This window comes from Pseudorca crassidens, chromosome 20, assembly GCF_039906515.1.
Source record: "Pseudorca crassidens isolate mPseCra1 chromosome 20, mPseCra1.hap1, whole genome shotgun sequence".
Lineage (NCBI taxonomy): Eukaryota > Metazoa > Chordata > Mammalia > Artiodactyla > Delphinidae > Pseudorca > Pseudorca crassidens.
In genome coordinates, this window is record NC_090315.1 from 7,213,042 (window position 1) to 7,234,087 (window position 21,046).

The 21,046-nt window shown below is 54.9% G+C and overlaps 1 protein-coding gene across 7 annotated transcripts; it reads right to left on the minus strand.

Moving 5' to 3' along the window:
- Positions 1-1,841: 1,841 nt before the first annotated feature.
- Positions 1,842-15,103, minus strand: SPACA6 (sperm acrosome associated 6). Of its 7 annotated transcripts, XM_067719118.1 has the most exons (9): positions 11,347-15,103; positions 10,750-10,827; positions 4,530-4,598; positions 3,788-3,811; positions 3,342-3,419; positions 3,105-3,211; positions 2,521-2,677; positions 2,225-2,435; positions 1,842-1,928 (listed from the first exon to the last, which is right to left on the minus strand). In XM_067719118.1, exons 1-9 carry the CDS (start codon positions 11,558-11,560, stop codon positions 1,895-1,897), a joined length of 972 nt encoding a protein of 323 aa, XP_067575219.1. In that variant the 5' UTR covers positions 11,561-15,103; the 3' UTR covers positions 1,842-1,894. The 7 variants fall into 7 exon arrangements, with proteins under 7 accessions (XP_067575219.1, XP_067575213.1, XP_067575212.1 ...); XM_067719112.1 differs by having other exon boundaries at positions 2,225-2,429; positions 10,750-15,103; XM_067719111.1 differs by having other exon boundaries at positions 10,750-15,103.
- Between the last annotated feature and the right edge of the window lie 5,943 nt (positions 15,104-21,046).

Consider the following 21,046-nt stretch of genomic DNA (forward strand, 5'->3'; position numbering starts at 1 on the left):
CCAAATTAAAAAATAAGTTCACATTAGATCTGAACACGTATAATGCACAAGCTAAAATAGGGGGATGTTGGGAACTCCCTGGTGATCCAGTGGTTAGGGCTCAGTGCTTTCATTGTTGAGGGCCCGGGTTCGATCCCTGGTCAGGAACCAGGATCCACCAAACCTCATGGCACAGCCAAAAAAAATTAAAAAATAAAAAATAAAATAAAATAGGGGGATGTCATGTGGGAGGAGGGGAGTCATCAGAGGTGACATTTGAGCTGGGACCAGTGCAATGAGAGGGAGGTGGCTTTGTGAGGTTCAGAGTAAAGTCATTTCAAGTAGGAAGAACAGCATGTGCAAAGGCCCAGGGACAGGACTGAACTTTGCATGTTCAAGGGACAAAAAAAAAAAAAAAGGCCAGTGGGGCTAGAGAGTAAAGAGGGGGAGGAGAGGGAAGTGGAGTCAGGCACATAAACACAGTGTCCGCCCACACAGCCTTGTCCTGGAGATTAAATGGGTCAATGCATGTAAAGGCCATTCAGGGGAAATCATAACTGAGTTAACTAGACAAAAAAGGGAACATTATTCTAGGCAGAAACTAGTATGTACCCAGGTCCTGGAGAGAATGAGAAGAATCATGATGAATACAACGAATGAGCAAAGGCCAGAGGAGCTGCAAGATAGAAAGATCAAGGGGGAAGAGTGGGGTGGGACAAAGTTAACCAGAACCTTGGGGGCCTTTGGAGGCCTTCGCAAGGAACTGGATTTTGTTCCAATAGCAATGGGGAGCCACTGAAGGGTTCTGAGCAGAGGAGTGACCTGATCTGACAAACTTCAAAATATCACTCTAGAGATTGGGATTGACATATACACACTACTATATATAAAATAGATAACTAATAAGGACCTACTGTATAGCACAGGGAACTCTACTCAATACTCTGTAATGACCTGTATGGGAAAAGAATCTAAAAAGGAGTAGATATATGTATATGTATAACTGATTCACTTTGCTGTACAGTAGGAACACAGTATTGTAAATCAACTACAGTCTAATAAAAATTAAAAAAAATAAAACCTTAGGGCTTCCCTGGTGGCGCAGTGGTTGAGAGTCCGCCTGCCGATGCAGGGGACGCGGGTTCGTGTCCCGGTCCGGGAAGATCCCACATGCCGCGGAGTGGCTGGGCCCGTGAGCCATGGCCGCTGAGCCTGTGTGTCCGGAGCATGTGCTCCGCAACGGGAGAGGCCACAGCAGTGAGAGGCCCGCGTACCGCAAAAATAAATAAATAAATAAATAAAACCTTAGCCAAAGTAGCAAAAAAAAAAAAAAAATCACTCTGGCTGCTTTGTGGAGAATGCACTGCACTGGCACAAGGCTGAGCAGAGCCAGGGAGGCCGGTGGGGACTGGCTGCTGCAGTGATCCACACAAGAGACGGTGGCAGACCACAGAGAGGGAGCATCTCCATGAGATATTTAGGAATTGAAAAGGCTGAGATGTGGAACTAGATTGGAAGTGGAGGAGGAATTAAACGCAACATCGGTTTCTGGTTGAGCAGCTGGGTGGATGATGGTGCCCTTTATGACAGCAAGAAAGTCTGGGGGGAGGAACAGCCTTTCAGGGCGATATCAAGGACTCTTGAAGGGTGACTGCTGCAGGCGGAAATGTCCAGGATGCTGCCAGAAATCCGGGGAGGGGTCTGGGCTTGCACCTAACGCCTCATTACAGGACCCTGCACTGCAACAGCTGCGCCTATTACCGTCGTTATGGGGGCATGGGCACCTGGGCATCTTTGGGGTGTGCCGCTCTTCCTCCTAAGTTAGTAGTGACCACCTTCGAAGATGAAAGAATCTAGAGAGCTGAAATAGAGTCTTTATTTTAGGGATGGAAATAGGATAAAAAAGATAGCTTTGTTAGTCGCCGCTGCAGTACCATCGAAAAAACATCCTGGGGAAAAAAGGAGATGTTCGTGTGTGTGTGTGAGAGAGGCTGGGGACCAGAAATCTGAGTCCTGGAGCCTAGGTCCCAAAGGTGGTGATAGGGCTTGGACTCTTAGATCTTAGAAAATAGGGGTTGGGGGTTATGACTCCTGGTCTGAGGAAGGACGGGGTGGGGGCCTGGACTCCTAAGAGGGTCTGGCGACTCAGACTTCTGGATCTGAGGGAGGAGGGGCTGGGGACCCAGACTCTTGGGTCTGGGAACGGAGAGCCAGATGCTGGGATTCTGGGGTCCCAGGGACTCACCAGGCCAGCACGGTCGCACTGGCTGAGGCTAAGGCCACAGCGGCCGCGAGCAGGCACTGATTGCCCGGCGTTAGAGCCTCGGGCCTGGCCAGCAGCTCGCCCAGGCTGGGCGTCCAGGGTTCGATCATCTCCCCCTCCCGTGGCGTCCAGCGCAACACTTCCCGAAAAGAGACCTGGAGCTCAGTCTCCCCGCGCGGTGGCGGACCTGTCACTGCGGGGACGCGCACGTCAGCCGGGCACGAGCCCCACCCCTCACGTAGCCCCGCCCATGCCGCGCAGCTCCGCCCCTCCCGCACCGTTCAGAAAGAAGTAGAGCCGCGCCAGGGGCCGCTGGTCGTGTGTGATCACGCAAGAGAAGGTGCCGCGGTGCGTGGGCTGCACCGGCCGGATCCGAGCCAGGTATCCTCGGGCCCTTGGTATCTCTCGGAAGTAGGACAGGTCCTGAGTCCGGAGCTGCGGGACGCTTGGGCTGGAGCGGCGAGAGGAGGAGGGCCCCCAGCCCCGAGCCCAGAAGAGATTCTCTCCGCCCCGACTCGCCAAACCACAACGTAAAGCCCCGCCCCCGAGCTAGACCACGACTTTCTGAGCCCTGGCCCCACCCTCAGCTCTTATTCGCCGATCTTTCACGCATAGTCCCGCCTCCTAAGTCTTGACTCCGCCTCTTGGGCCTAGTATTTGCTCTCCCGCCGAAAACTACGGATAACCCACCCCTGAGCTCTGGTTCTGCATTGTGAGCTTGCCCCTTACCTTAAATGCCGAGACCCTCCCCTTGCACGAAGTCTGAATCTAGACCGAGTCCCACCCTCTGCATCCTGACTCCCCATCCTCTAGTAAAGCATAACCCGCCTCCTGTCTTCATGCTGGACCCTCCCCGACTCACACCTCCTGCGAACTTCCAGGAATAGGTGATCTCTTCCTTAGGCAGCTGGAAGTTCACAGTGCAAAAGAACATAGCCTGATGACCCCGAGTCACCGTCAAGTCCTGAACTGAAGACAAGTCCTCATCACCGCCTCGGCCCGCCCACGTCCGGCCCCGCCCCCAGACCACGCCTCCTCCGCACTCAGCTCCCTCTTCCAGTTTTTCAGGTTTCTTGCCCTTCAAGGCCACGCCCCTCACCTGGGCAGTCTAACGGGAGGTCGCAGACCGTAGAGTAGCATCCTCGGCAGCGGAAACGCCGGGCGACCTCCTGGAGTCCTATGGGACGGGAACGCTGGATCTGGACTCCATCTGCCTCCCCTAGTCCGGGTCCCTTCGGCCACCTTAAGGTCTATTTAACCTCCTTGGATTCTACCTGCCAGACAGAATCTGGGCCCCGCCTTCCCTGTGCTCACTGGCCAGCTCTCACCACGCTCCAGCCTCTAGGATCCCTATTGGTTTGCTTTGGTTTTCGGACCCGCCTTTTATGAGGTTTGTGAACAATACCTGGTTTACTTACTTTTCCCCGGGGCTCGTATTGGCCCCCTTCGGATCAGAGGCCCACCCGTCCTCTCCCATTTGTCCCAGGTTTCGACACCTACCACCCCGCTTCCCCCGCAATTCTGAGCTCTGAATGATGTGCTTACCGCAGGGACGGATGCAGGCCTGGACTGCGGAGAGAAAGCAAGCGTTACTACCCTGGAAGTCGCGGCAGGTGCCCACCTTAAGTTCCCCTAGAGGAAACGTTTCTGGGCCGGATGCATTCCTCCAAGAGGACAGAGCCAGGCCTGACGCGGTCCACCTAGGGGGCGGGGCCAAGCCTGCTGCATTCCACCTGTAGGCGGGGCCAGGCCTGCAGCATTCCACTAAGAGGTCAGGCACAGGCCTGCTGCTAGCGTCTAAGACGGGGTGGGGGGAAAAGGGCGGCAGGCCTGCTGCTCTCACCAAGGAAGCAGGGCCAGTTCCGGTGTATTCCGTCAAACGGGGCGGGCTTAGATCCTGGGCGATGCTCAGAGGGGACAAAGTCTAACTAGGGGGCCCAGTTAGAGGTGTGGTTGGGCTGGAAGTAGCCCCTAAGGCGGCCCGGTTGGAAAGGAAACCTTTCAGAGTGCACAGGGCCAGACACAGAGATCCAGGAAGAGGCCCGGGCTAATCTGGGACAGGACCGTCCTAAGAAGCGTTCCAGCTAGAGATAACCTTCCGTCGGAGGGGCGGGGCCGGACCCAGAGTGGTCCAAGCAGAGGAAGAGGCTGTGTCCCAAGTGACCCACCAAGGGAAGCTCGGCTCAGAGATCGGGCCAGGGGTTTGCGCTGAAGGGAGCAGATGGGGGTCTCGGGAGTGGGGTTTTCTAATTGTCTGTGCCTGGGGGAGGGAGATGGTCTATTTTACCTTCTTTAAGCTGTAATATAATCTTCTGCATTTTCTCCGCGGCATGAGGAAAGGCAACCTGAAAGGACCCTGGAGGGTAGAGGGAGTCCTTGCAGTAAAGACCCTTCCCCAAGGCTGGCCGAGCTTGACAGAACTCGCCGTCATCGTGCCTGTGCCCCTCCCCCAACCCCTCTCCACCCCCATGTCTCTGGTATATGCCACATCCTCCTACCCTGTCTACCCCAAAGGCTGACAGATCCCCAAACCTCCTTCCTTCTGCTGACTCTGGACTAACCTCTCTGATGGAACCCCTCAGCATCATCTGTGTTATCTTGTTGAGGGGAAAGGGGAGGATAAAGGTCACATGTCTTCCAAGGCCTCCGAGGCTCTATGGTCTGGCTTACTCTCCCTCTCTATTCCATCCCTAATACCCACCTTTCGTTTCCCCTAATATGAAAAGAACCATATTCTCTGGCACTTCAGGGCCTTTGCACGTGCCGCCTTCAGTTTCCAGCACATCTCTGCCCCTACTCCTACTCATCCTTCATGTCACACCTTGTGCCACCGCCTTAGAGGCTTTCCCTGACAAGTATAATCTAATCCAGTCCCGTTTTTGTCTCTAATAGTGCTGCATTCATTCCATTATAGCTCTCACCAGTTTGCAAATACTTTTTTTTTTTTTTTCCCGGTACGCGGGCCTCTCACTGCTGTGGCCTCTCCCGTTGCGGAGCACAGGCTCCGGACGCGCAGGCTCAGCCGCCACGGCTCACGGGCCCAGCCGCTCTGCGGCATGTGGGATCCTCCCGGACCGGGGCACGAAGCCGTGTCCCCTGCATCGGCAGGCAGACTCTCAACCGCTGCGCCACCAGGGAAGCCCACAAATACATATTTTATATATACATAGTGATCATTTAAGTCTGTCTCTTAGTGCTATGTCCTCAGAACCCAGGAGAGGGCCCTGAGTCTTAGAAATAAGTATGTGTAGAATGAATTCCAGGATCCAACTGGAATGGAGACCACAGCTGGAGGCAGTGACCCCAATCCTTTGGATGTGTTATATTTGGCCTGGAAAGTGTTTTTTAAAATGAACCAGTTGCCATCATATAAAATTTGGGAAAAGTCACATAAAATGTTTGGCATCCCTTTAAGAAACTTGGAAAGGCTGTAAGAGAGACCGTATTTCCATGAGGCAGCAGTTAGCCGGAGCGTAGCAGCAGCCTCCCCCTTCAGACAGGGCACACACCCACTTTTACAGAGCTCCCAGCCTCTTCATTTCTATCCCTCTTTCACTCCTTTTTTTCCCCTTCCTTTTCTTTCTCTTCTTTATTTTATTTTATTTTTTTTTTGGCCATGCTACATGGCACCATGTGGGATCTTAGTTCCCCGACCAGGTGTCGAACCTGTGCCCCCTGCAGTGGAAGCGTGGAGTCCTAACCACCAGGGAAGTCCCTCACTCTTTTTATGTTCTCTGTCCTTATGGATGTTTGAGTTTTGACCACTGAAATGGCCTCCAAGCTATAATGTTTTGGGGCTTTGTCAAAGTGGACGGGTGGAATGATTTACAGGTGGAGGCAGTTTTGGAAATCAAGAAACGTGGCAGGGTCCTATGGGCTGAATTGTCTCCCTCCCAAATTCATATGTTGAAGTCCTAACCCCCAGTCCTTCAGAATGTAACTGTACTTGGAGATAGAGTCTTAAGGAGGTAATTAGGTTAAAATGAGGTCTTTAGGGTGGGCCTTAATCCAATATGACTGATGTCCTTAGAAGAATAGGAAATTTGGACACAGACACAGAGGGAAGCCAGTCATCTACAAGCCAAGGGGAGAGGCCTCAGAAGAAACCAACCGTGCTGACACTGACTCCTTGATTTTGGACTTCTAGCCTCCAAAATTGTGAACAAATAAATTTCTGTTATTTAAGCCACCCGGTCTGTGGTATTTTGTTACAGCAGCCCTAGCAAACAAATACACAGGGATTGCCAGTTGCCTCAAAATATCTATTTTCTCTTTAGTAACATAATACTGCATTTTAGCTGAGAAAGCACCCTTCCCAGCTTCAGCTAAAAGACTGCATTTCCCAACCTCCCTTGCAGCTAGTTGTGGTCATGTGACTTAGCTGTGATCATATGACCAACTTCTGCTCCCTGAGATTAAGTGCAAATGTCATGTGTGAGTTACAGAAAGCAGGCTTAAGAGAGAAATGGTGACATATTATTGACCCCTTCCCCTTCCTCCATCCTGTTGCCTGAAACTTAGATTTGATGGCTGGCGCTCTAGCAGTTATAAAGGACCATGAGGATAAGGGGGTATACCCTAAGATGGTAAGGCAGAAAGCTGGAAGGGGCTTGGGTTCCCAGGAAAATGGAGCTGCCATACTAGCCTTAAGTGCCTAACTCAAGACTTATTTTTTATGGGAGAAATAAACTTCTAGCTTACTTAAGCCAGTGCAGGTTTCTCTGCAATTTAAAACCATACAAAACAGAGGAGGGAATTGAGAATATTGGCAAGAGACTGGCTGAAGTGATGATCATTGGGTAGAAGCTGGAGGGGGCGCTGAAGCCAGGAAGCAGGTTCAAAATGAGGGATCAAGGACTTAGTGGTCTCTCCTTGGCCACAAGGCAGGCATGTGGTCTGGAGATGGCAGGATGGTCGGGAGGATGTGGTCCGAGTCGTGTGCTCAAATGAGAGGCCAGGATGTTGGAGGAGGCATCTAAGGAATATCTGTGGACCAAACCAAATGACTCACGGGGAAGGGATACACCAAGTCAGCCATGGGGCAGGGGAGAAGCATGGGAGGAAAGTAGGGATGGAGTGAAATAACCAGAGAGGCCAAGGGGCAGGGGCTATATCAACTGAACCACAAGGGGGCGCGGGTGGATGTTGTAAAGTCTCCCCCAAAAGAGGTGCTTCATTAGGAACTTCAACTGCTTCTGATCATCTGGGTTTGAGTCCTGTCTCTTCCGATGATAAGCACACCTGTCGCACACCTGAGCTAGCCATCACACATCCTCTTCCCTATGTGACCTCGGCCAAGTATTTAACCTTCCTGATCCTCAGTTTCCTCGTTCATAAAACGGGGACAATATTGGCGTCTACCTCACAGGGTTGGCAGGGAGGATTGAATGTCATACAACATAAAAGCATCCCCTTCCACACTATGTGCCAGGTGCCGTTTAATGACCATGTGGGATAATGTCTCTAAGTGCTTGGAATGGTGCCTGGCACACCGTGTCATAGAAGGGTCAACTACTGGTGTTACCATCCCCAAGTTTGAGATGGGGAAACCAAGGCACAGAGAGGTTAGGAAGGCAGCCCAAGGTCACACAGCTAGATTTGAACCCAGGTGGTCCAACTCCAGAGCCTCCACATGCGACCACTACCTGTGGTACATACACTGCCCTCCTTGACACCATATTATCCATTCCATGGTTTACATACACTAACAGTGTCACCTGCCACCACCGGGAGCCACTCTGAGTCAGCACGCCCATCTCTCAGGTCCTCCATTTGGGAGAGACCCGGGAGTCATCCTCGATTCTCCCCATACCCCTCACCCATATATGTCTGGCCCAGACATCTCCTGGGTCCATCCTCCCTGTCTAGCTGAGCCCCAACTTGCCCATCTGGAAAATGGGGCTATAAAACTCCACCTCCTAGGGCTGATACAAGGATATCCTTTAGGAAGATAATTAACAAGTAGCTCTGCCAGGACTTCACTGGTGGTCCAGTGGTTTAGACTCTGAGCTTCCACTGCAGGGGGCACGGGTTCGATCCCTGTTCAGGGAACTAAGATCCCGCATGCCACACCACGTGGCCAGCAAAAAAATATATAAACAAAACACAGCATCTTCCATATAAGGGGCAGGTTGGTCTGGGCCCACCTGAACCACCGCATCTGGTCCGAGCCACCACTGACCTCACTGGTCTCTCTGCTTCTGCCCTTGACCCACGTGGCCTTAGTCAGACCCCCTCCTTCCTTAAAATCTTCCAATGGCTTCCCCATATCAAGAGCAAAAGCCGAAGAGACTGGCTAAAGTGATGGTCATTGAGTATAAGCTGGAAAGAGGAGCCACCTTGGCTAAGGTCAGACCAAGGGCCCACCATAGTGGTTCTCAAAGTGTGTCCCTAGAACAGCAGCAGCAGCTCCTGGGAACTTGTTAGCAATGTCCATTTCTGGGCCCCACCTCAGACCTACTGCTCAGAAACAGAGGGAGGGGCCCAGGAGTCTGCATTTTGATAAGCTCCCAGGAGAGTCTGACATACACTGTGGGGCTAGAGAACCACTGGCCCCAGGGCCTTTGCACTGGCTCTCCCCTCTGCCTGGAAGCTCTCTCCCCAGGTTATCTGCACGGCTCTCACTGCCCCCTCGTTCCAGTCTTTGCTCAATTGGACCTTCTCATTTGCAACTCTCCTGATCACCCCAATGGCCACCCCATTCTGTTCCCCTTCTGTTTTCCTCCACAGCACAGATCACCAACTGACATCAATGGCATTTCACTTGTTATGTTTAATAATCAACATAAGCAACCTGAGGGCAGGTGGCTTGCAGTTTTGGTCACAGCTGTGTCCCTGGTGGTGTTCCTGGCACATTCAATAAATATCTGTGGAGTACCAGCTTCTCCCAGCCTCCACTCTCCCTCCAGTCCGTCCTCCATGTGGCCCCAGAGGATCTTCCTACACGCAGAGCTGACCCTGCCCTTCCCCGGCTCACAGCCCTGCTCCTTCAGGACAGAGTGTCAAGTCTCCCTGACTCCCAGCTGAACCCTGGATGCCCCCAGGCCCCTCGCAGTCATTACATCCTCGCCCAGCTGGCCATCTGCCCCCACCCCTGCTCTTCCTCCCAGGCTCCCGGTCTCAGGGATGACCCTCTGCCCCCTCAGGCATGGAGGCAGACCCCGGACACGGCCCCTAATCCTCCTCTTCCCCTTTTCCTGAACAGCTCATCAGATCCAAGCCCCATCCCTCCTGCCCTTGACTCTCTCTACCCGATTCCCTCTTCTCCACCTTCACAATCCCCACCCCAGCTCTGGCCTCCTTCACAGCAGCCTCCACCCAGGCCTCCCAGCCTCCACTCTCTCCCCTGCTCCAGTCGGTCCCACACACAGCCCTCGCCAGGGTCTTCTACACTCAGAGCTGGACTTGTTTCTGCTCTTTTCAAAACCTTGTGTGACAAGTTGGCCTAAACCGGCAAGAACAGGCATCTCCTGGAATCTTCCTCCCTCCTCCCCAGTCAGCTCTGAGTTCCTCAGCTCTCCCTTTGGGGGTAGGGGATCCGCAGCTGAAGTCTTCTCCATGCTGGACCCCCCGGGAGCCCCCTGGATAGATGGGAACCTCCTCACGTTTAGGGATCTTTGTCAAAGAAGCTCCGTGGCAAGAGCAGGAAGCGAAAGAAGTAACAGCTAAGATGTAGAAATAAGTGCAGAGCCCCCAGACCACTGACGTGGCCAGTTTATGCTGCAAAGCAGTGAGCGCTCCCCCCCCCAGTCTCCAGCACACTGCGGGCATGGGGGTGGGGGTGGGGGATCCTGTGTCACGTGACCACGGTGGCCTGCTGCAATCACTGCTCATGCTGCCCTTCGGCCGCAAGGGTCGCCCCAGCCCTGAGGTCCCTCCCCACCGGCACATGCATGTGTTTCTCTAGAGTGTGTGTCTCACCCACCCCAAGGCTGTCACGTGTGCCTGTCTCCCTTCACAGCTGTCACCTGAATCATCCTCTCTCTCCCTGTTCCTACCTGTCTTCCGGCCCCCTAATAGCCTCACATGTCAAAAATGTGGAATTACTTTGTTAACTGTAGGGAATATGTGTGTTTTATCCTAGAGGAAGATCTCTTCCCTGAAGTCTGTCTCACTGGGGGAGCCCTGCCTCTCACTGAGCTCTGAGGCCACCCTGGGAGGCAAGGAGATTGTCCCATCTCTCAGATGGGTAAGTTGAGGCCCGGGGGGGGCGGGGGAGCCATGATGCATCCAGAATCTCATAGCCAGGAAGAGGGCAAGCCACACAGTGAGGTCAGAACGCACATCTCCCTGATCCCAGCTGGCTTGAGACTCTAAGTTACTTCTGCACTGTCTCCACCAGCCCCTGCCCATCTCCTCTCCCCGACAAGGCTGCCCAGCTCCCTCAGCTTCCAAGCGTCACCTCCTGCGAGATCGCTGTCAAGTTCTGGGCTTTCCCCGCACAAACATCCATCTCCTGGGGGCTCCAAGCCCGCATCTCCCGCCGCTGCCGGCCCCGCCCCACTCACCCTGGGCGGCGGCCACCTCCTGCAGGGAGTGGGTCATCTGGGTGAAGGCGTCGTGCAGATGGCTCCTTTCCTCGTAGTCTGGAGGTCGGAGGCAGGAGCTGGGGCGAAGCGGTTCCCCAACACCACATCCCCAAAGTGGACCTTCCTCTGCCTCTCTCTGAGCCTCTGGCCTCCGCAAAGCCTCTGTCCTCCCGTCTCTGAGCCTCTGGCCCCCGCAAAGCCTCTGTCCTCCCGTCTCTGAGCCTCTGGCCCCCGCAAAGCCTCTGTCCTCCCGTCTCTGAGCCTCTGGCCCCCGCAAAGCCTCTGTCCTCCCGTCTCTGAGCCTCTGGCCCCCGCAAAGCCTCTGTCCTCCCGTCTCTGAGCCTCTGGCCCCCGCAAAGCCTCTGTCCTCCCGTCTCTGGCCCCCGCAAAGCCTCTGTCCTCCCGTCTCTGGCCCCCGCAAAGCCTCTGTCCTCCCGTCTCTGAGTCTCTGGCCCCCGCAAAGTCTCCATCCTCCCGTCTCTGAACCTTTGTTCCCCTCAGTCTCTCCAGGCCTCTCTGGTCCCTCCCTCCACATGCCCCCCTCGGGGCCCTGGAGGATGTGGGGTGTCTCCTCACTGATTTCAGTGTCCTGGAGGCCCTTAAAGGCATCTGTTAAGGCCTCCTCACACTTCTCGAGGTCGGGGCTCTCCAGGCCGACGAAGATCTGGCAGATTTGGAGGCGCTCATTGTAAGACGTGAAGCAGAGGAGACAGGCCCAGGCGGAGGCCCGAAAGACCGTGAGGGCCACCAGGGCGGACGGCACAGCGCTCCCTGCGGCCAGAAGGGCCATAGCGGAGGGTCTCAGCCTGTGGAGAAGCTGGAGACTTTTGTGAGGTCACAGTGGTGTGGGGGAGGGGCTCAAGATACAGGGTCAGAGGTCAGGTTGCAGTCTCCAGTCCAATGTCAGGTTCCAGGGTTTTCAGGGAGGAAGGGTGTGTCGGGTCAGGGGTCAGGGGTCGGACCCCAGGCTGATGGCTGGGCCGGATGCCAGGCTCCCAAGAACCTCACCTGTGACCCTGGACGTCCTCACAGGTTAAAGGGTCTCAGGGACCCAGAGGCCGGCAGTACGGTGTGCGGGGGCCCGCCAAGCCCTGGGGTGTGGTAGTGGGGTGCAGCAGAAATGGACATGGCACAGAGACACCGTGAGGGCCCGAAAGACAGAAACCAAGCCATGGAGAGACATGGGGAGCGTCAGAGACCCAGAAAGCACCATAAGAGACAGATGGAGACAGGGTCTCAGAGGTCACTGTGCAGAGACCCAGCGGAGATGGAGAGACAGAGAGGAAGCAAAACAGAGATATCTTGATGGGAGAGAAACTCTTTGAGGGAAGGGGCAGGAAGGAATGTAGGGACGAGGACACGAGGAACAGCCCAGCCTCTCCTCCCACGATCCCTGCGGCAGCCCCTCTCCCCAGCCTGGCGGGGTGGGGCAGGGGACCGGGGTCAGGGGTCCCCGCCGGGCCGTCCCGTGCAGGGCGCAGCCTGGGGAAAGCTAGGAGGCCGTATAGTGATCTCCGTGGGTGTCCTCCTCAACTATACAACCTCCTACCTCAGCCCGGGGGGCGCGGCAGGTGGACAGACAGACGGATGGACTGGACGGACAGATGGGGGCCAGGGAGGGCGGGGAGGGCCGGGGAGGCCCCAGCCGCGATGGTGAGCCCCCGACACGGACCCACAGACACGAGCTTGTGTGCGGCGAAGGCCCCGCAAGGTCGGTTCTACGGGTGGGTGCCAGGACCCAGGAATGCGGGCCCCCGGCCCCCTCCTCCCCAAGGAACCCAGGAGTCAGCCCCTCGGCCCCTTCCTCACCAGGGACCCAAGAGTTCAGGCCCCAGGCCCCTTCCTCCCCACAGGTCCCTGCAATCCAGGCCCCCTAGCCTCCTCTCCTCCCCCAGATTCAGAAGTCCAAGTCCACAGCCCCCTTCTCCACTGGGGACCCAGGAAGCCAGGCCCCCCAGCCCCCTCCCTCAGACCTGGGAGTCCGGCCAGGCCTGCCTCCTTGGAGAAGACACAGCCTGGCTTCCTGGATCCCGGGTCAGAGGGAACCTCACCTGTTTTGGAGTTTGGTCCCTTGGACAAGACAGTTCCCTACCTACCTGTCAGATTCAGAAATCCAGGACCGGTGTGGAGACCGCCCACGGGATACGAAACCGTCATGCCTTTCTGGGTATTGTGTCCCCTCTCTCCTCCCTTCCTTTGGCCTCTCATCACGCACAACACTGACAGCTAGGATCCCTGAGCGCTGATACCGCCCCAGGCCTCTGTCATGTGGCAGGCAGGGGCTCAAGGTGCCATCAGCACCCCCATTTTGCAGGTGGGAAGGCTGAGCCCCAGTCAGCTGGTGAGTGGGAGGGGCCAGGCCCGCAAGGTGGCGGGACCAGCACCCACGCTTCCCCACCCCTGGGCTGAGTCTGTGCACCCGAGAGCCTCCGCCTCTGTCCAGCGCTCGTCTGTCTTGCTCTCACTGTCTCCGGCTCCATCTCCATCTTTCTGGTTCTCTCTCCCCATCCTGCCGTGTTGCCGCTGGCTCAGTCTCCGTCTTACCTGGTCTCCATTTCCTCCAGCCTCTGCACGCTTCTTCCTGCTCTGCGTTGCCCACCCTCCCCCTCAGCTCGGCCTTCTCCTTGCTCAGTCCTCTCTCTCTCCTCTCCCCGCCTCCTGGTTCTCTCTCCTTTCTCTTTTCTCTTTCTTTTCCTTTCCCTTCTGTCTTTCACCCTCCTCTTCTCCCTGCCACCCCGTCTTTGTCCCTCTCCTTCCCTCTCTCCCTCAATTTCCCTGTCTCACTCTCCTCTCCCCCTTTTTCCTGTTTGCCTCCCTCTCGCTGCCCGCCTTCTCTCCATCCCTCTGTCTCCTTCGCTCCCCTCTGTCTCTGTCTCTCTCCTTTTCTCTCTCCCTTTCTCCCTCCCTCCCTCCTAGGTCTCTCTCCTTCCTTCCCTCCCTCCCCTTCTCTCTCTCTCTCTCTCCCTTTCTCCTTCCCTCTCTCCCTCCCCCTCGCAGCAGCTCGGAGCCAGGTCTGGAGCTGGGGTGGCTGGAGAAGGGGCCCAGGGCCGGGGTAGCGACCTACTGAGGAGGGGGAGGAGAGGCGGGAAGGGGGCGGAGGCGGCAAGGGGGGAGGAAGGGGCCAGAGACGGGTCTACGGTCCCAGCTCTCATTCCCCTTCCCTCCTTCCCAACCTCCCAGACCCTCAGGCGGGGGCGAGAGTCAGGCCAAGGTGGGGAGGAAGGGGAAGGGAGGAGGCTGCCCCCGCCGCCCCCCCACCCAACAACCTGGCCCAGAGCCCAGGCCTGGGTTCCCAGCATGCCCCGGGGCTGCCTGGGGCCTGAGGAGGGGGGTGAGAGCAGAGGGGAAGCTGAGAATCTTAAAGATTTGCAGGACCTGAGCATCTCCCCACTCCTCCCACACATTTCTCCTCGGGAAAACTGAGGCCCAGAGAGAAGGGTCAGGACTTGTTCAAGGTCACTGGACAAGGCCTTGGTGGAGGCCCGAACTCCCTGGGCCCATAGGCCGGATTTGGGGAAAAGGTTGGCGCTGGACTTCCCCCAGGTCTGGGTCCCCCTCCCCCTCTCTGCAGACCCTGGGGAGCCCCCAAGGGTCAGAGAGCAGACCCAAACAGTCTGGCACCATGGCAACCAGTTGGCCCCGCCCCCTTAACCCCCAGAGGGTTGGACTCCAGCTGGGGCTAAAGAGGAGGTGGGGACTCCTGGGTTCTGGGCAGGAAGGGGCTGGGGGCCCGAACACCGGGCTTTCGTGGAGAGCGGGGGATGGAACGTGGAGCCCCAGGTCTGAGGGGAGGAGAGGTTGGAGGCCCAGACTCCTGGATCTTGGGGTAAAGGGGGCTAGGGGTTCGCACTCTGGAATTCTGAGGGAGGGGGCTGGGTCGCGGACTCCCAGGTCTAAGGGAGGAGGGGGCTGGGGCCTGGAATCCCGGGTCCCCAGGGGAGCCTGGATGCTGGGCCTCTCCTCCGCCAGACATCCCCTGCCCCCGCCGCTGACCCTGGCCTGTCTGGCAGCCCAGACAGCCTCCCCCACTCCTCTGCAGCCCCCTCCCACTTGCACGGCTCACCCTTGACCCCTCAAAGCCCCGCAGCCCCTTCCCTGCCCCTCCCCCTCCCCTCCAGCCAGACGTTAACCCTTCCGTTGCCACAGGCACCTCCAAAGCCAGACTCTCTCCCTCCACCTCCCCTGAGGGCGCGGGAGGGCATCTCGCCCTAGTCGGCTCCAGCTCCGAACCCAGCTACCCCAGCCCCATCTCTCTCCTCCCAATGGAAACCAGGAGGTGTTCCCCGCCCGCTCCTCCTCCTGGATCCCGGAATCCAGGCCCCCAGTCCCCTCCTCCAAGGATTCAGGAGTCTGGGTTCCCAGCCCCCTCCTCCTCCAAGAACCCAGAAATCCAGGCCCCCGGCTGCCTCCTCCCCCTAGGGACCCTGGAGTTCGGGTCCCGGGCCCCATCCCCCTCCCTCTCCGCAGACTCACGGCTCCGCAGCTCCAGCGTCGGGGGGAAGGGGTCTCGGTGGGCAGCGCCCAGGCCGGGCTGAGCCGGGCCCCGCCGCCGCCGACAGCTCTCCATCCTCTCCCCGCCTCCGCCGCCCGACGGCCTCTCCTCTTCCTCCCGGCGTCCCCGCCATCCTCCTTCCCTCCTCCCCGATTCCCTCCGGCCTGCGCCTCCTCCCGGCTCTGCGGGCCCGGCTCCCCCGCCCGGGACCCCGCCGGACCAGCCCCCTCCCCAGGGGGCCCCCGCCCCGGCCCCTCCCCATCGCCAGGCCCAGTCCGGCTTGGCTTCCCCCCCCCCGCCACCCCCCCGCCCCGGAGCTGGCCCCGGTCCAGGGGAAAAAATTCCATCCAGCCCCGGGGAGGAGGAGCGGGGCGGGGGAGGGAGCAGGGAGGAGAGGCCGGGCCGGGGAGCGTGACGCAGGGAGGAGGGAAGGGACAAAAGGGGCCGGGAGGCTGCAGAGCCGGCAGCGCTCGCACTCCTCCCTCCTCCCTCCTCCCTCGGCCGGGGCCGGTTCTCTCCTCTCTCTCCGCTTTCTCTCGTCCCCTCCACCTCTCCTCCCTTTCCTTCTCTTTGCCCGCCTGCCTCCTCCTGGCCCTGTGCGTTCCCCTCTGTCTCGTCTCCGCGTCTCTCTCTTTCTCCTTACATCAACCCCCCCCCAATCAGGGTCTGCTCCTCTCCCCCCTCTTCTCTCTCCCCCTTCCTGCTCTCCCAGCCTCCTTCCCCTCCCTCGGCTTCGGGCTCTCCACCCACCCACCCACCCACTGGGGAGAGAAGGGTGAATCAGACCCAGATCTGCCCTTGCAGACGGAGCTCACAGTCTTACGGAGGAGACAGACCCAGACGCAGACAGTTCCAATTCAGGGCGGTCGGGGTTTGACAGAGGGAGGACCCAGCGTCTGTGGGAGGAAAGGACCTCCAGGGAAGGCCGTGGTTGTGACCTCCAAGACCTGGGAGAAGTTAGATCTGAATTGTTGAGAGAGAGAGGGAGAGAGAGACAGCAGTAAGGGCGTTCCAGGCAGAGGGCACAGCTCAAGCGGAGACCCAAAGGCAGGAAACCAGGGGCCATTCTGGGGGAAGGGCAGGCAGTCAGGTCTGACGGGAGCCCAGGAGCCTGGAAGAGGAGGCCGAGGTGGTGGGCGGGGCCAGGTTCCTCTTCGCTCGGAAGGCCGGTCTGGGAACTTTCCCGTGAGGGTGACCCGGATCCTTGGAGGGCTGTGAGCAAGGGGAGGGACAGGGTCAGAGCTGGGTGTCAGAAGGACCCCTCTGAGGGCCGTGGGGGATGAGATGAGGGGGAGAGACTACTGGAGGCTGGGAGGCTGGGGAGGAGGACGCTTGATCATGGGCTGGGACCCTGGGGACCCAGAGGAGGTGGTGGGGCAGAGAACGTGAGGGGCGTAATGGAAGAGGTGAAGAAGATACAACAGCCGGAAGTCTGGCCCTGAAACTGAGGGGACAGGAGTTGTTCCAGATGGGGAACCAAGAGGAAGAAGGGAGGACAGGAGAGGGAAGATGCTGTGTGCAGCTTGGGACCTCGTCGACATTAAAGGCCAGAGGACATTTAGGGAAGACATGTGGTGGGTATAGCGTTCTGGAGCTCAGACGGTGAAAAAATGCAAGTTTCCTCCCGCCCTGTCCCTGGCCGCCCACTTCTCTCTGGGGACAGCTCATGCTTACCAGTTTCTTGTGTATCTTTCCAGAGAAAGTCTATACATTTACACACATATATTATACCACCCCGCCTTTTTTGTCCCCAGGTGGGATCATATTATTCTATACTTTGCTTCTTTTTAAACACTATATCCTGAAGATCCTCCTATATCTACACAGCTTATAGAGGTACCTCGTTCACGTTAGCGGCTATATAGTATTCCATTGTATAAATTTATTCAGCCCTACTTATTCAATCAATTAGGAGGGTTTTTTTTTTACATAAAGAAACTAATGCTTATGAATATTCAAATTACTGGGCTTTTTAAAGAACTGATTTCTTACAATGCTCTTAAGCTGCTGAACCCAGATATTTGATAAATACTTCTAGGGCCTTTAAATTTTGTCATTAATTACTAATGATAGGAATAATAATGATGCAACCATACCTTTTATTGAACGTCTACTTAGGGACAAGCCCTGGGCTGGGTATTTGTTATGCATTATGTCATTCAGTTAACACAGCAGTCTTATTTTTAGGAACTGTTTTATCTTCATGTAAGGATGAGGGAACTGAGTTCTGAAGAGTGAGTTACCCAAGCTCACAAAGTGAACGGCAGAGCTAGGATTCGAACCCACGCCTCTCTGGCTCCAAGTTCTATGCCCTTTCTTTGGAGATGGGCTGCCTCTGGGAAAATGTGCTGCTCACCTGGGATTGCTCTCCAGCAGAGGTTGGACTTGTCATGCACACAAATTCACGTTTGATAAAAGGACCTTTTGTCACACCCTGTACCTTGATTTGGTATCCAGAATTACTGTTAGTCTACACTCACCCCAGATACCCTGCAGTCAGGTCAGGATAGTAACCGCGTCACCCTGCTGTCTCCTGGTACTGGCCCTGATCCCATTGTTTTTTTTTTTTTTTTTCTCTCTCTCTCTCTTTTTTTTTTTTCTGGCTGCGCCACGTGGCATGTGGGATCTTAGTTCCCCTGCCAGGAATCGAACTCCCGCCCCCTGCAATGGAAGTGCAGTGTCTTCACCACTGGACTGCCAGGGAAGTGGTCCCCCCACCCCGCCCTCCGCCATTGTGCTGTAATTCTCGATGTCTGGGTCTGTCTCTGAGAATTCAATGAGGGCAACATTGAGGTCTGAGTCATCTCTGTTCTCAGTATCACTCAGCATAGGGTGTGGCTCAGAGCAGAGACTCAGGAAAATGTTTGCTAAATGAATGAATGGAGGGTTCGATGAAAAGCAAATGGTTTATGGATTAGGCTGGGACTTGCTTAAGCCTCTGGGATGAAAGAACATAATTCCCATTAGTTCCTGAAACATAAGGCCTCCATTACCATTGGTTAGTGACTCACAGGAACCACTGTTTCCATCATTCTTTGATATACAGGGTTCACAAATCCCTTGGCACCTAAGACTTAGCTACTGCAATTCCCACAAATCCCTGAGACTCAGGATTCATCTTTCCCATCAGCCCCTGAGACTCAGGATCCATCTTTCCCATCAGCCCCTGAGACTCAGGATCACTATTCCCATAAACCCCTGGGACTCAGGATTCACCATTCATTCCCATTAGCCCCTGAGCCTCGGGATCCACCACTCCCATCTGACATTTGCACACAAGTACTACAGTTCTTGTCAGACCTTGGTACCCAACATCCATAATTCCCATCCCCTTAAGATACAGGTAGACCACCATTCCCATCAACTCCTGAGACACAAGTTCCACCTCTCCTATTATCCTTCAGAACAGCAAGCCAATGGAAAATAGAAACACCCCACCCTTCATAAGGCCATCCCCAAATTCCTGGAACAGGAACTGTTAGCCAGAAAGACATTTCAACCTGCCCTGAAGTAGGTCTGGATCAAGGACTCCTTTGTTAATGCTGTAGAAACGGGGGCACCAGGTTATGAAGAACTTCCAAGTAGCAGAGTAGCCTTCCACGGGAGGAATCAACCCCCAACCGGACATAATCCTACAGCACCGTCAGAGAGTGCTGCCATGTGAGGGTTAAACTCCAAAGTCAAGACAATCCACTGCAGCACCACTTAATCCCCGCAGGTGCGATGATCCCGAGACTGGCAGAGCACGAAAATACCAGAGGATCCAAATGCAACAGATACTCCCATCGTGCCGTTAAATAATCCCAAGTGGCAGTTTGCCCTGGTGGACTTGCACGAACTGGGGACAGGGCCACCTTTCCTTGGTGTGTGTGGTGGTGGTGGGTGGGACGAAGATGACAAATCTTACTCCCGCTATTAACCCTTTCCTGGATTGGGGGGTTGGTGTGATTTTTGAGGGAGGGTTTCTGCACAGCCTAACTCTTTCCCCTTAGGGCCATGCCTTCTAGTCATCTGGCGAAAGCCTTCAGCCGCTCCACTCTACACATCTCAGCAAAACGGAGGGAAGGTGGTTCTGAGGTTCAAGGAGACTGGAGTGGGAGTGGGTACCGTTTTTTCAAGCCATCCACTTCCCCTTCCTCCGGTAATAGAGCCTGTCTTTCCTGTGAGACACCCACTCCAGGTGACTCTAACAAGAATATTCTAGCAAAACGCCCTTCCTCCCTCCCCCAAAACACATAGCTTGGGCATGTGACCCAATACGGGCCGAACAGAACATTCATTCATTTGTGATCCCCCAACAGAGCTGATTAGAATCTAAGATTTTATTTTTCATCTTTTGAAAAAGTTTTATTTTCATTTTTATTTTATTTTATTTTTAAAATTTGTTTAAATTTACTTTATTGTATTTCATTTTTTTGGCTGCGCCATGCGGCATATGGGGTCTTAGTTCCCTGACCAGGGATTTGAACCTGTGTCCCCTGCACTGGGAATGCGGAGTCTTAAGCACTGGACCGCCAGAGAAGTCCCTATTTTTTTTTTTATTATTATTATATATTTTTCTGCGGTACGCGGGCCTCTCACCGTTGTGGCCTGTCCCATTGCGGAGCACAGGCTCCGGACGTGCAGGCTCAGCGGCCATGGCTCACGAGCCCAGCCGCTCCGCGGCATGTGGGATTCTCCCGGACCGGGGCACGAACCCGTGTCCCCTGCATCGGCAGGCGGACTCTCAACCACTGTGCCACCAGGGAAGCCCCTATTTTTATTTTTTTAATTTTATTGAAGTATAGTCAATTTACAATGTCGTGTTAGTTTCAGGTGTACAGCACAGTGATTCAATTATATCTTTTCCCTCATAGGTTATTACAAAATATTGAATTCAGTTCCCCGTGCTATACAGTAGGTCCTTGTTGTTTATCAAGTTTATATATAGGGGTGTGTATGTGTTAATCCCACCCCCCTAATTTATCCCTCCCCTTTCCCCTTTGGTAACTATGAGTTTGTTTTCTATGTCTATGGGTCTCTTTCCATTTTGTAAATAAATTCATTTGTATCACTTTTTTAGATTCCACATGTAAGCGATATCACATGATACTTGTCTTTCTCTCTCTGACTTACTTCACTTAGTATAATAATCTCTAGGTCCATCCATGTTGCTGCAATTGGCATTATTTCATTCTTTTTTATGCCTGAGTAGTATTCCATTGGGGGTGTGTGTGTGTGTGTGTGTGTGTATACCACATCTTTATCCATTTATCTGTCGATGGACGCTTATGTTGCTTCCACGTGTTGGCTATTATAAATAGTGCTACTATGAACACTGGGGCAGGGTCTCTCTATTAACACAATTATAATTGCTCCTGAAGTACCAGGGAAGGAAGCTAGACAGGAAATTGAAACAAGCAGTGTAAAAGTGAGAAATGAAAATACAAGATTGTCATCTTTTACAGATGATAGGATCCCCTACCTAGAAAACCCAAGAGAATTTACAGAAAAACACAACTCATTATCAAGTTCTTTGACTTGGCAAGATATAAGCTATATACACTAATCAAGATCTGATGAAGAAACAACAAGTAAAATTAGATCCCTATCTCACACCATACACAATGTCACTCCAGATAGAACAAAAATAATTTTCCATTGGTCCTTTTTTAATGGATGAAAGTTATTGACTTTTATAAATTAATTAATCGGATGCAAATCGGAGTGATTTTGTTCCCCCTCCAGGGGACATTTGTCAAAGTCTGGAGACATTTTTGCTTGTCCTTACTGAGTCGGGGAGAG

What these genes read in the sequence shown, in the direction of transcription:
- SPACA6 (XM_067719111.1), bottom strand. Translation starts at nt 11,560, where the DNA reads ATGGCCCTTCTGGCCGCAGGGAGCGCTGTGCCGTCCGCCCTGGTGGCC. An exon ending in CCTCCCGTTAGACTGCCCAG is followed by an intron (nt 3,212 to 3,341) that starts GTGAGGGGCGTG and finishes ACTTGTCTTCAG; the next exon opens with TTCAGGACTTGACGGTGACT. An exon ending in GCTCTACTTCTTTCTGAACG is followed by an intron (nt 2,436 to 2,520) that starts GTGCGGGAGGGG and finishes GCGTCCCCGCAG; the next exon opens with TGACAGGTCCGCCACCGCGC.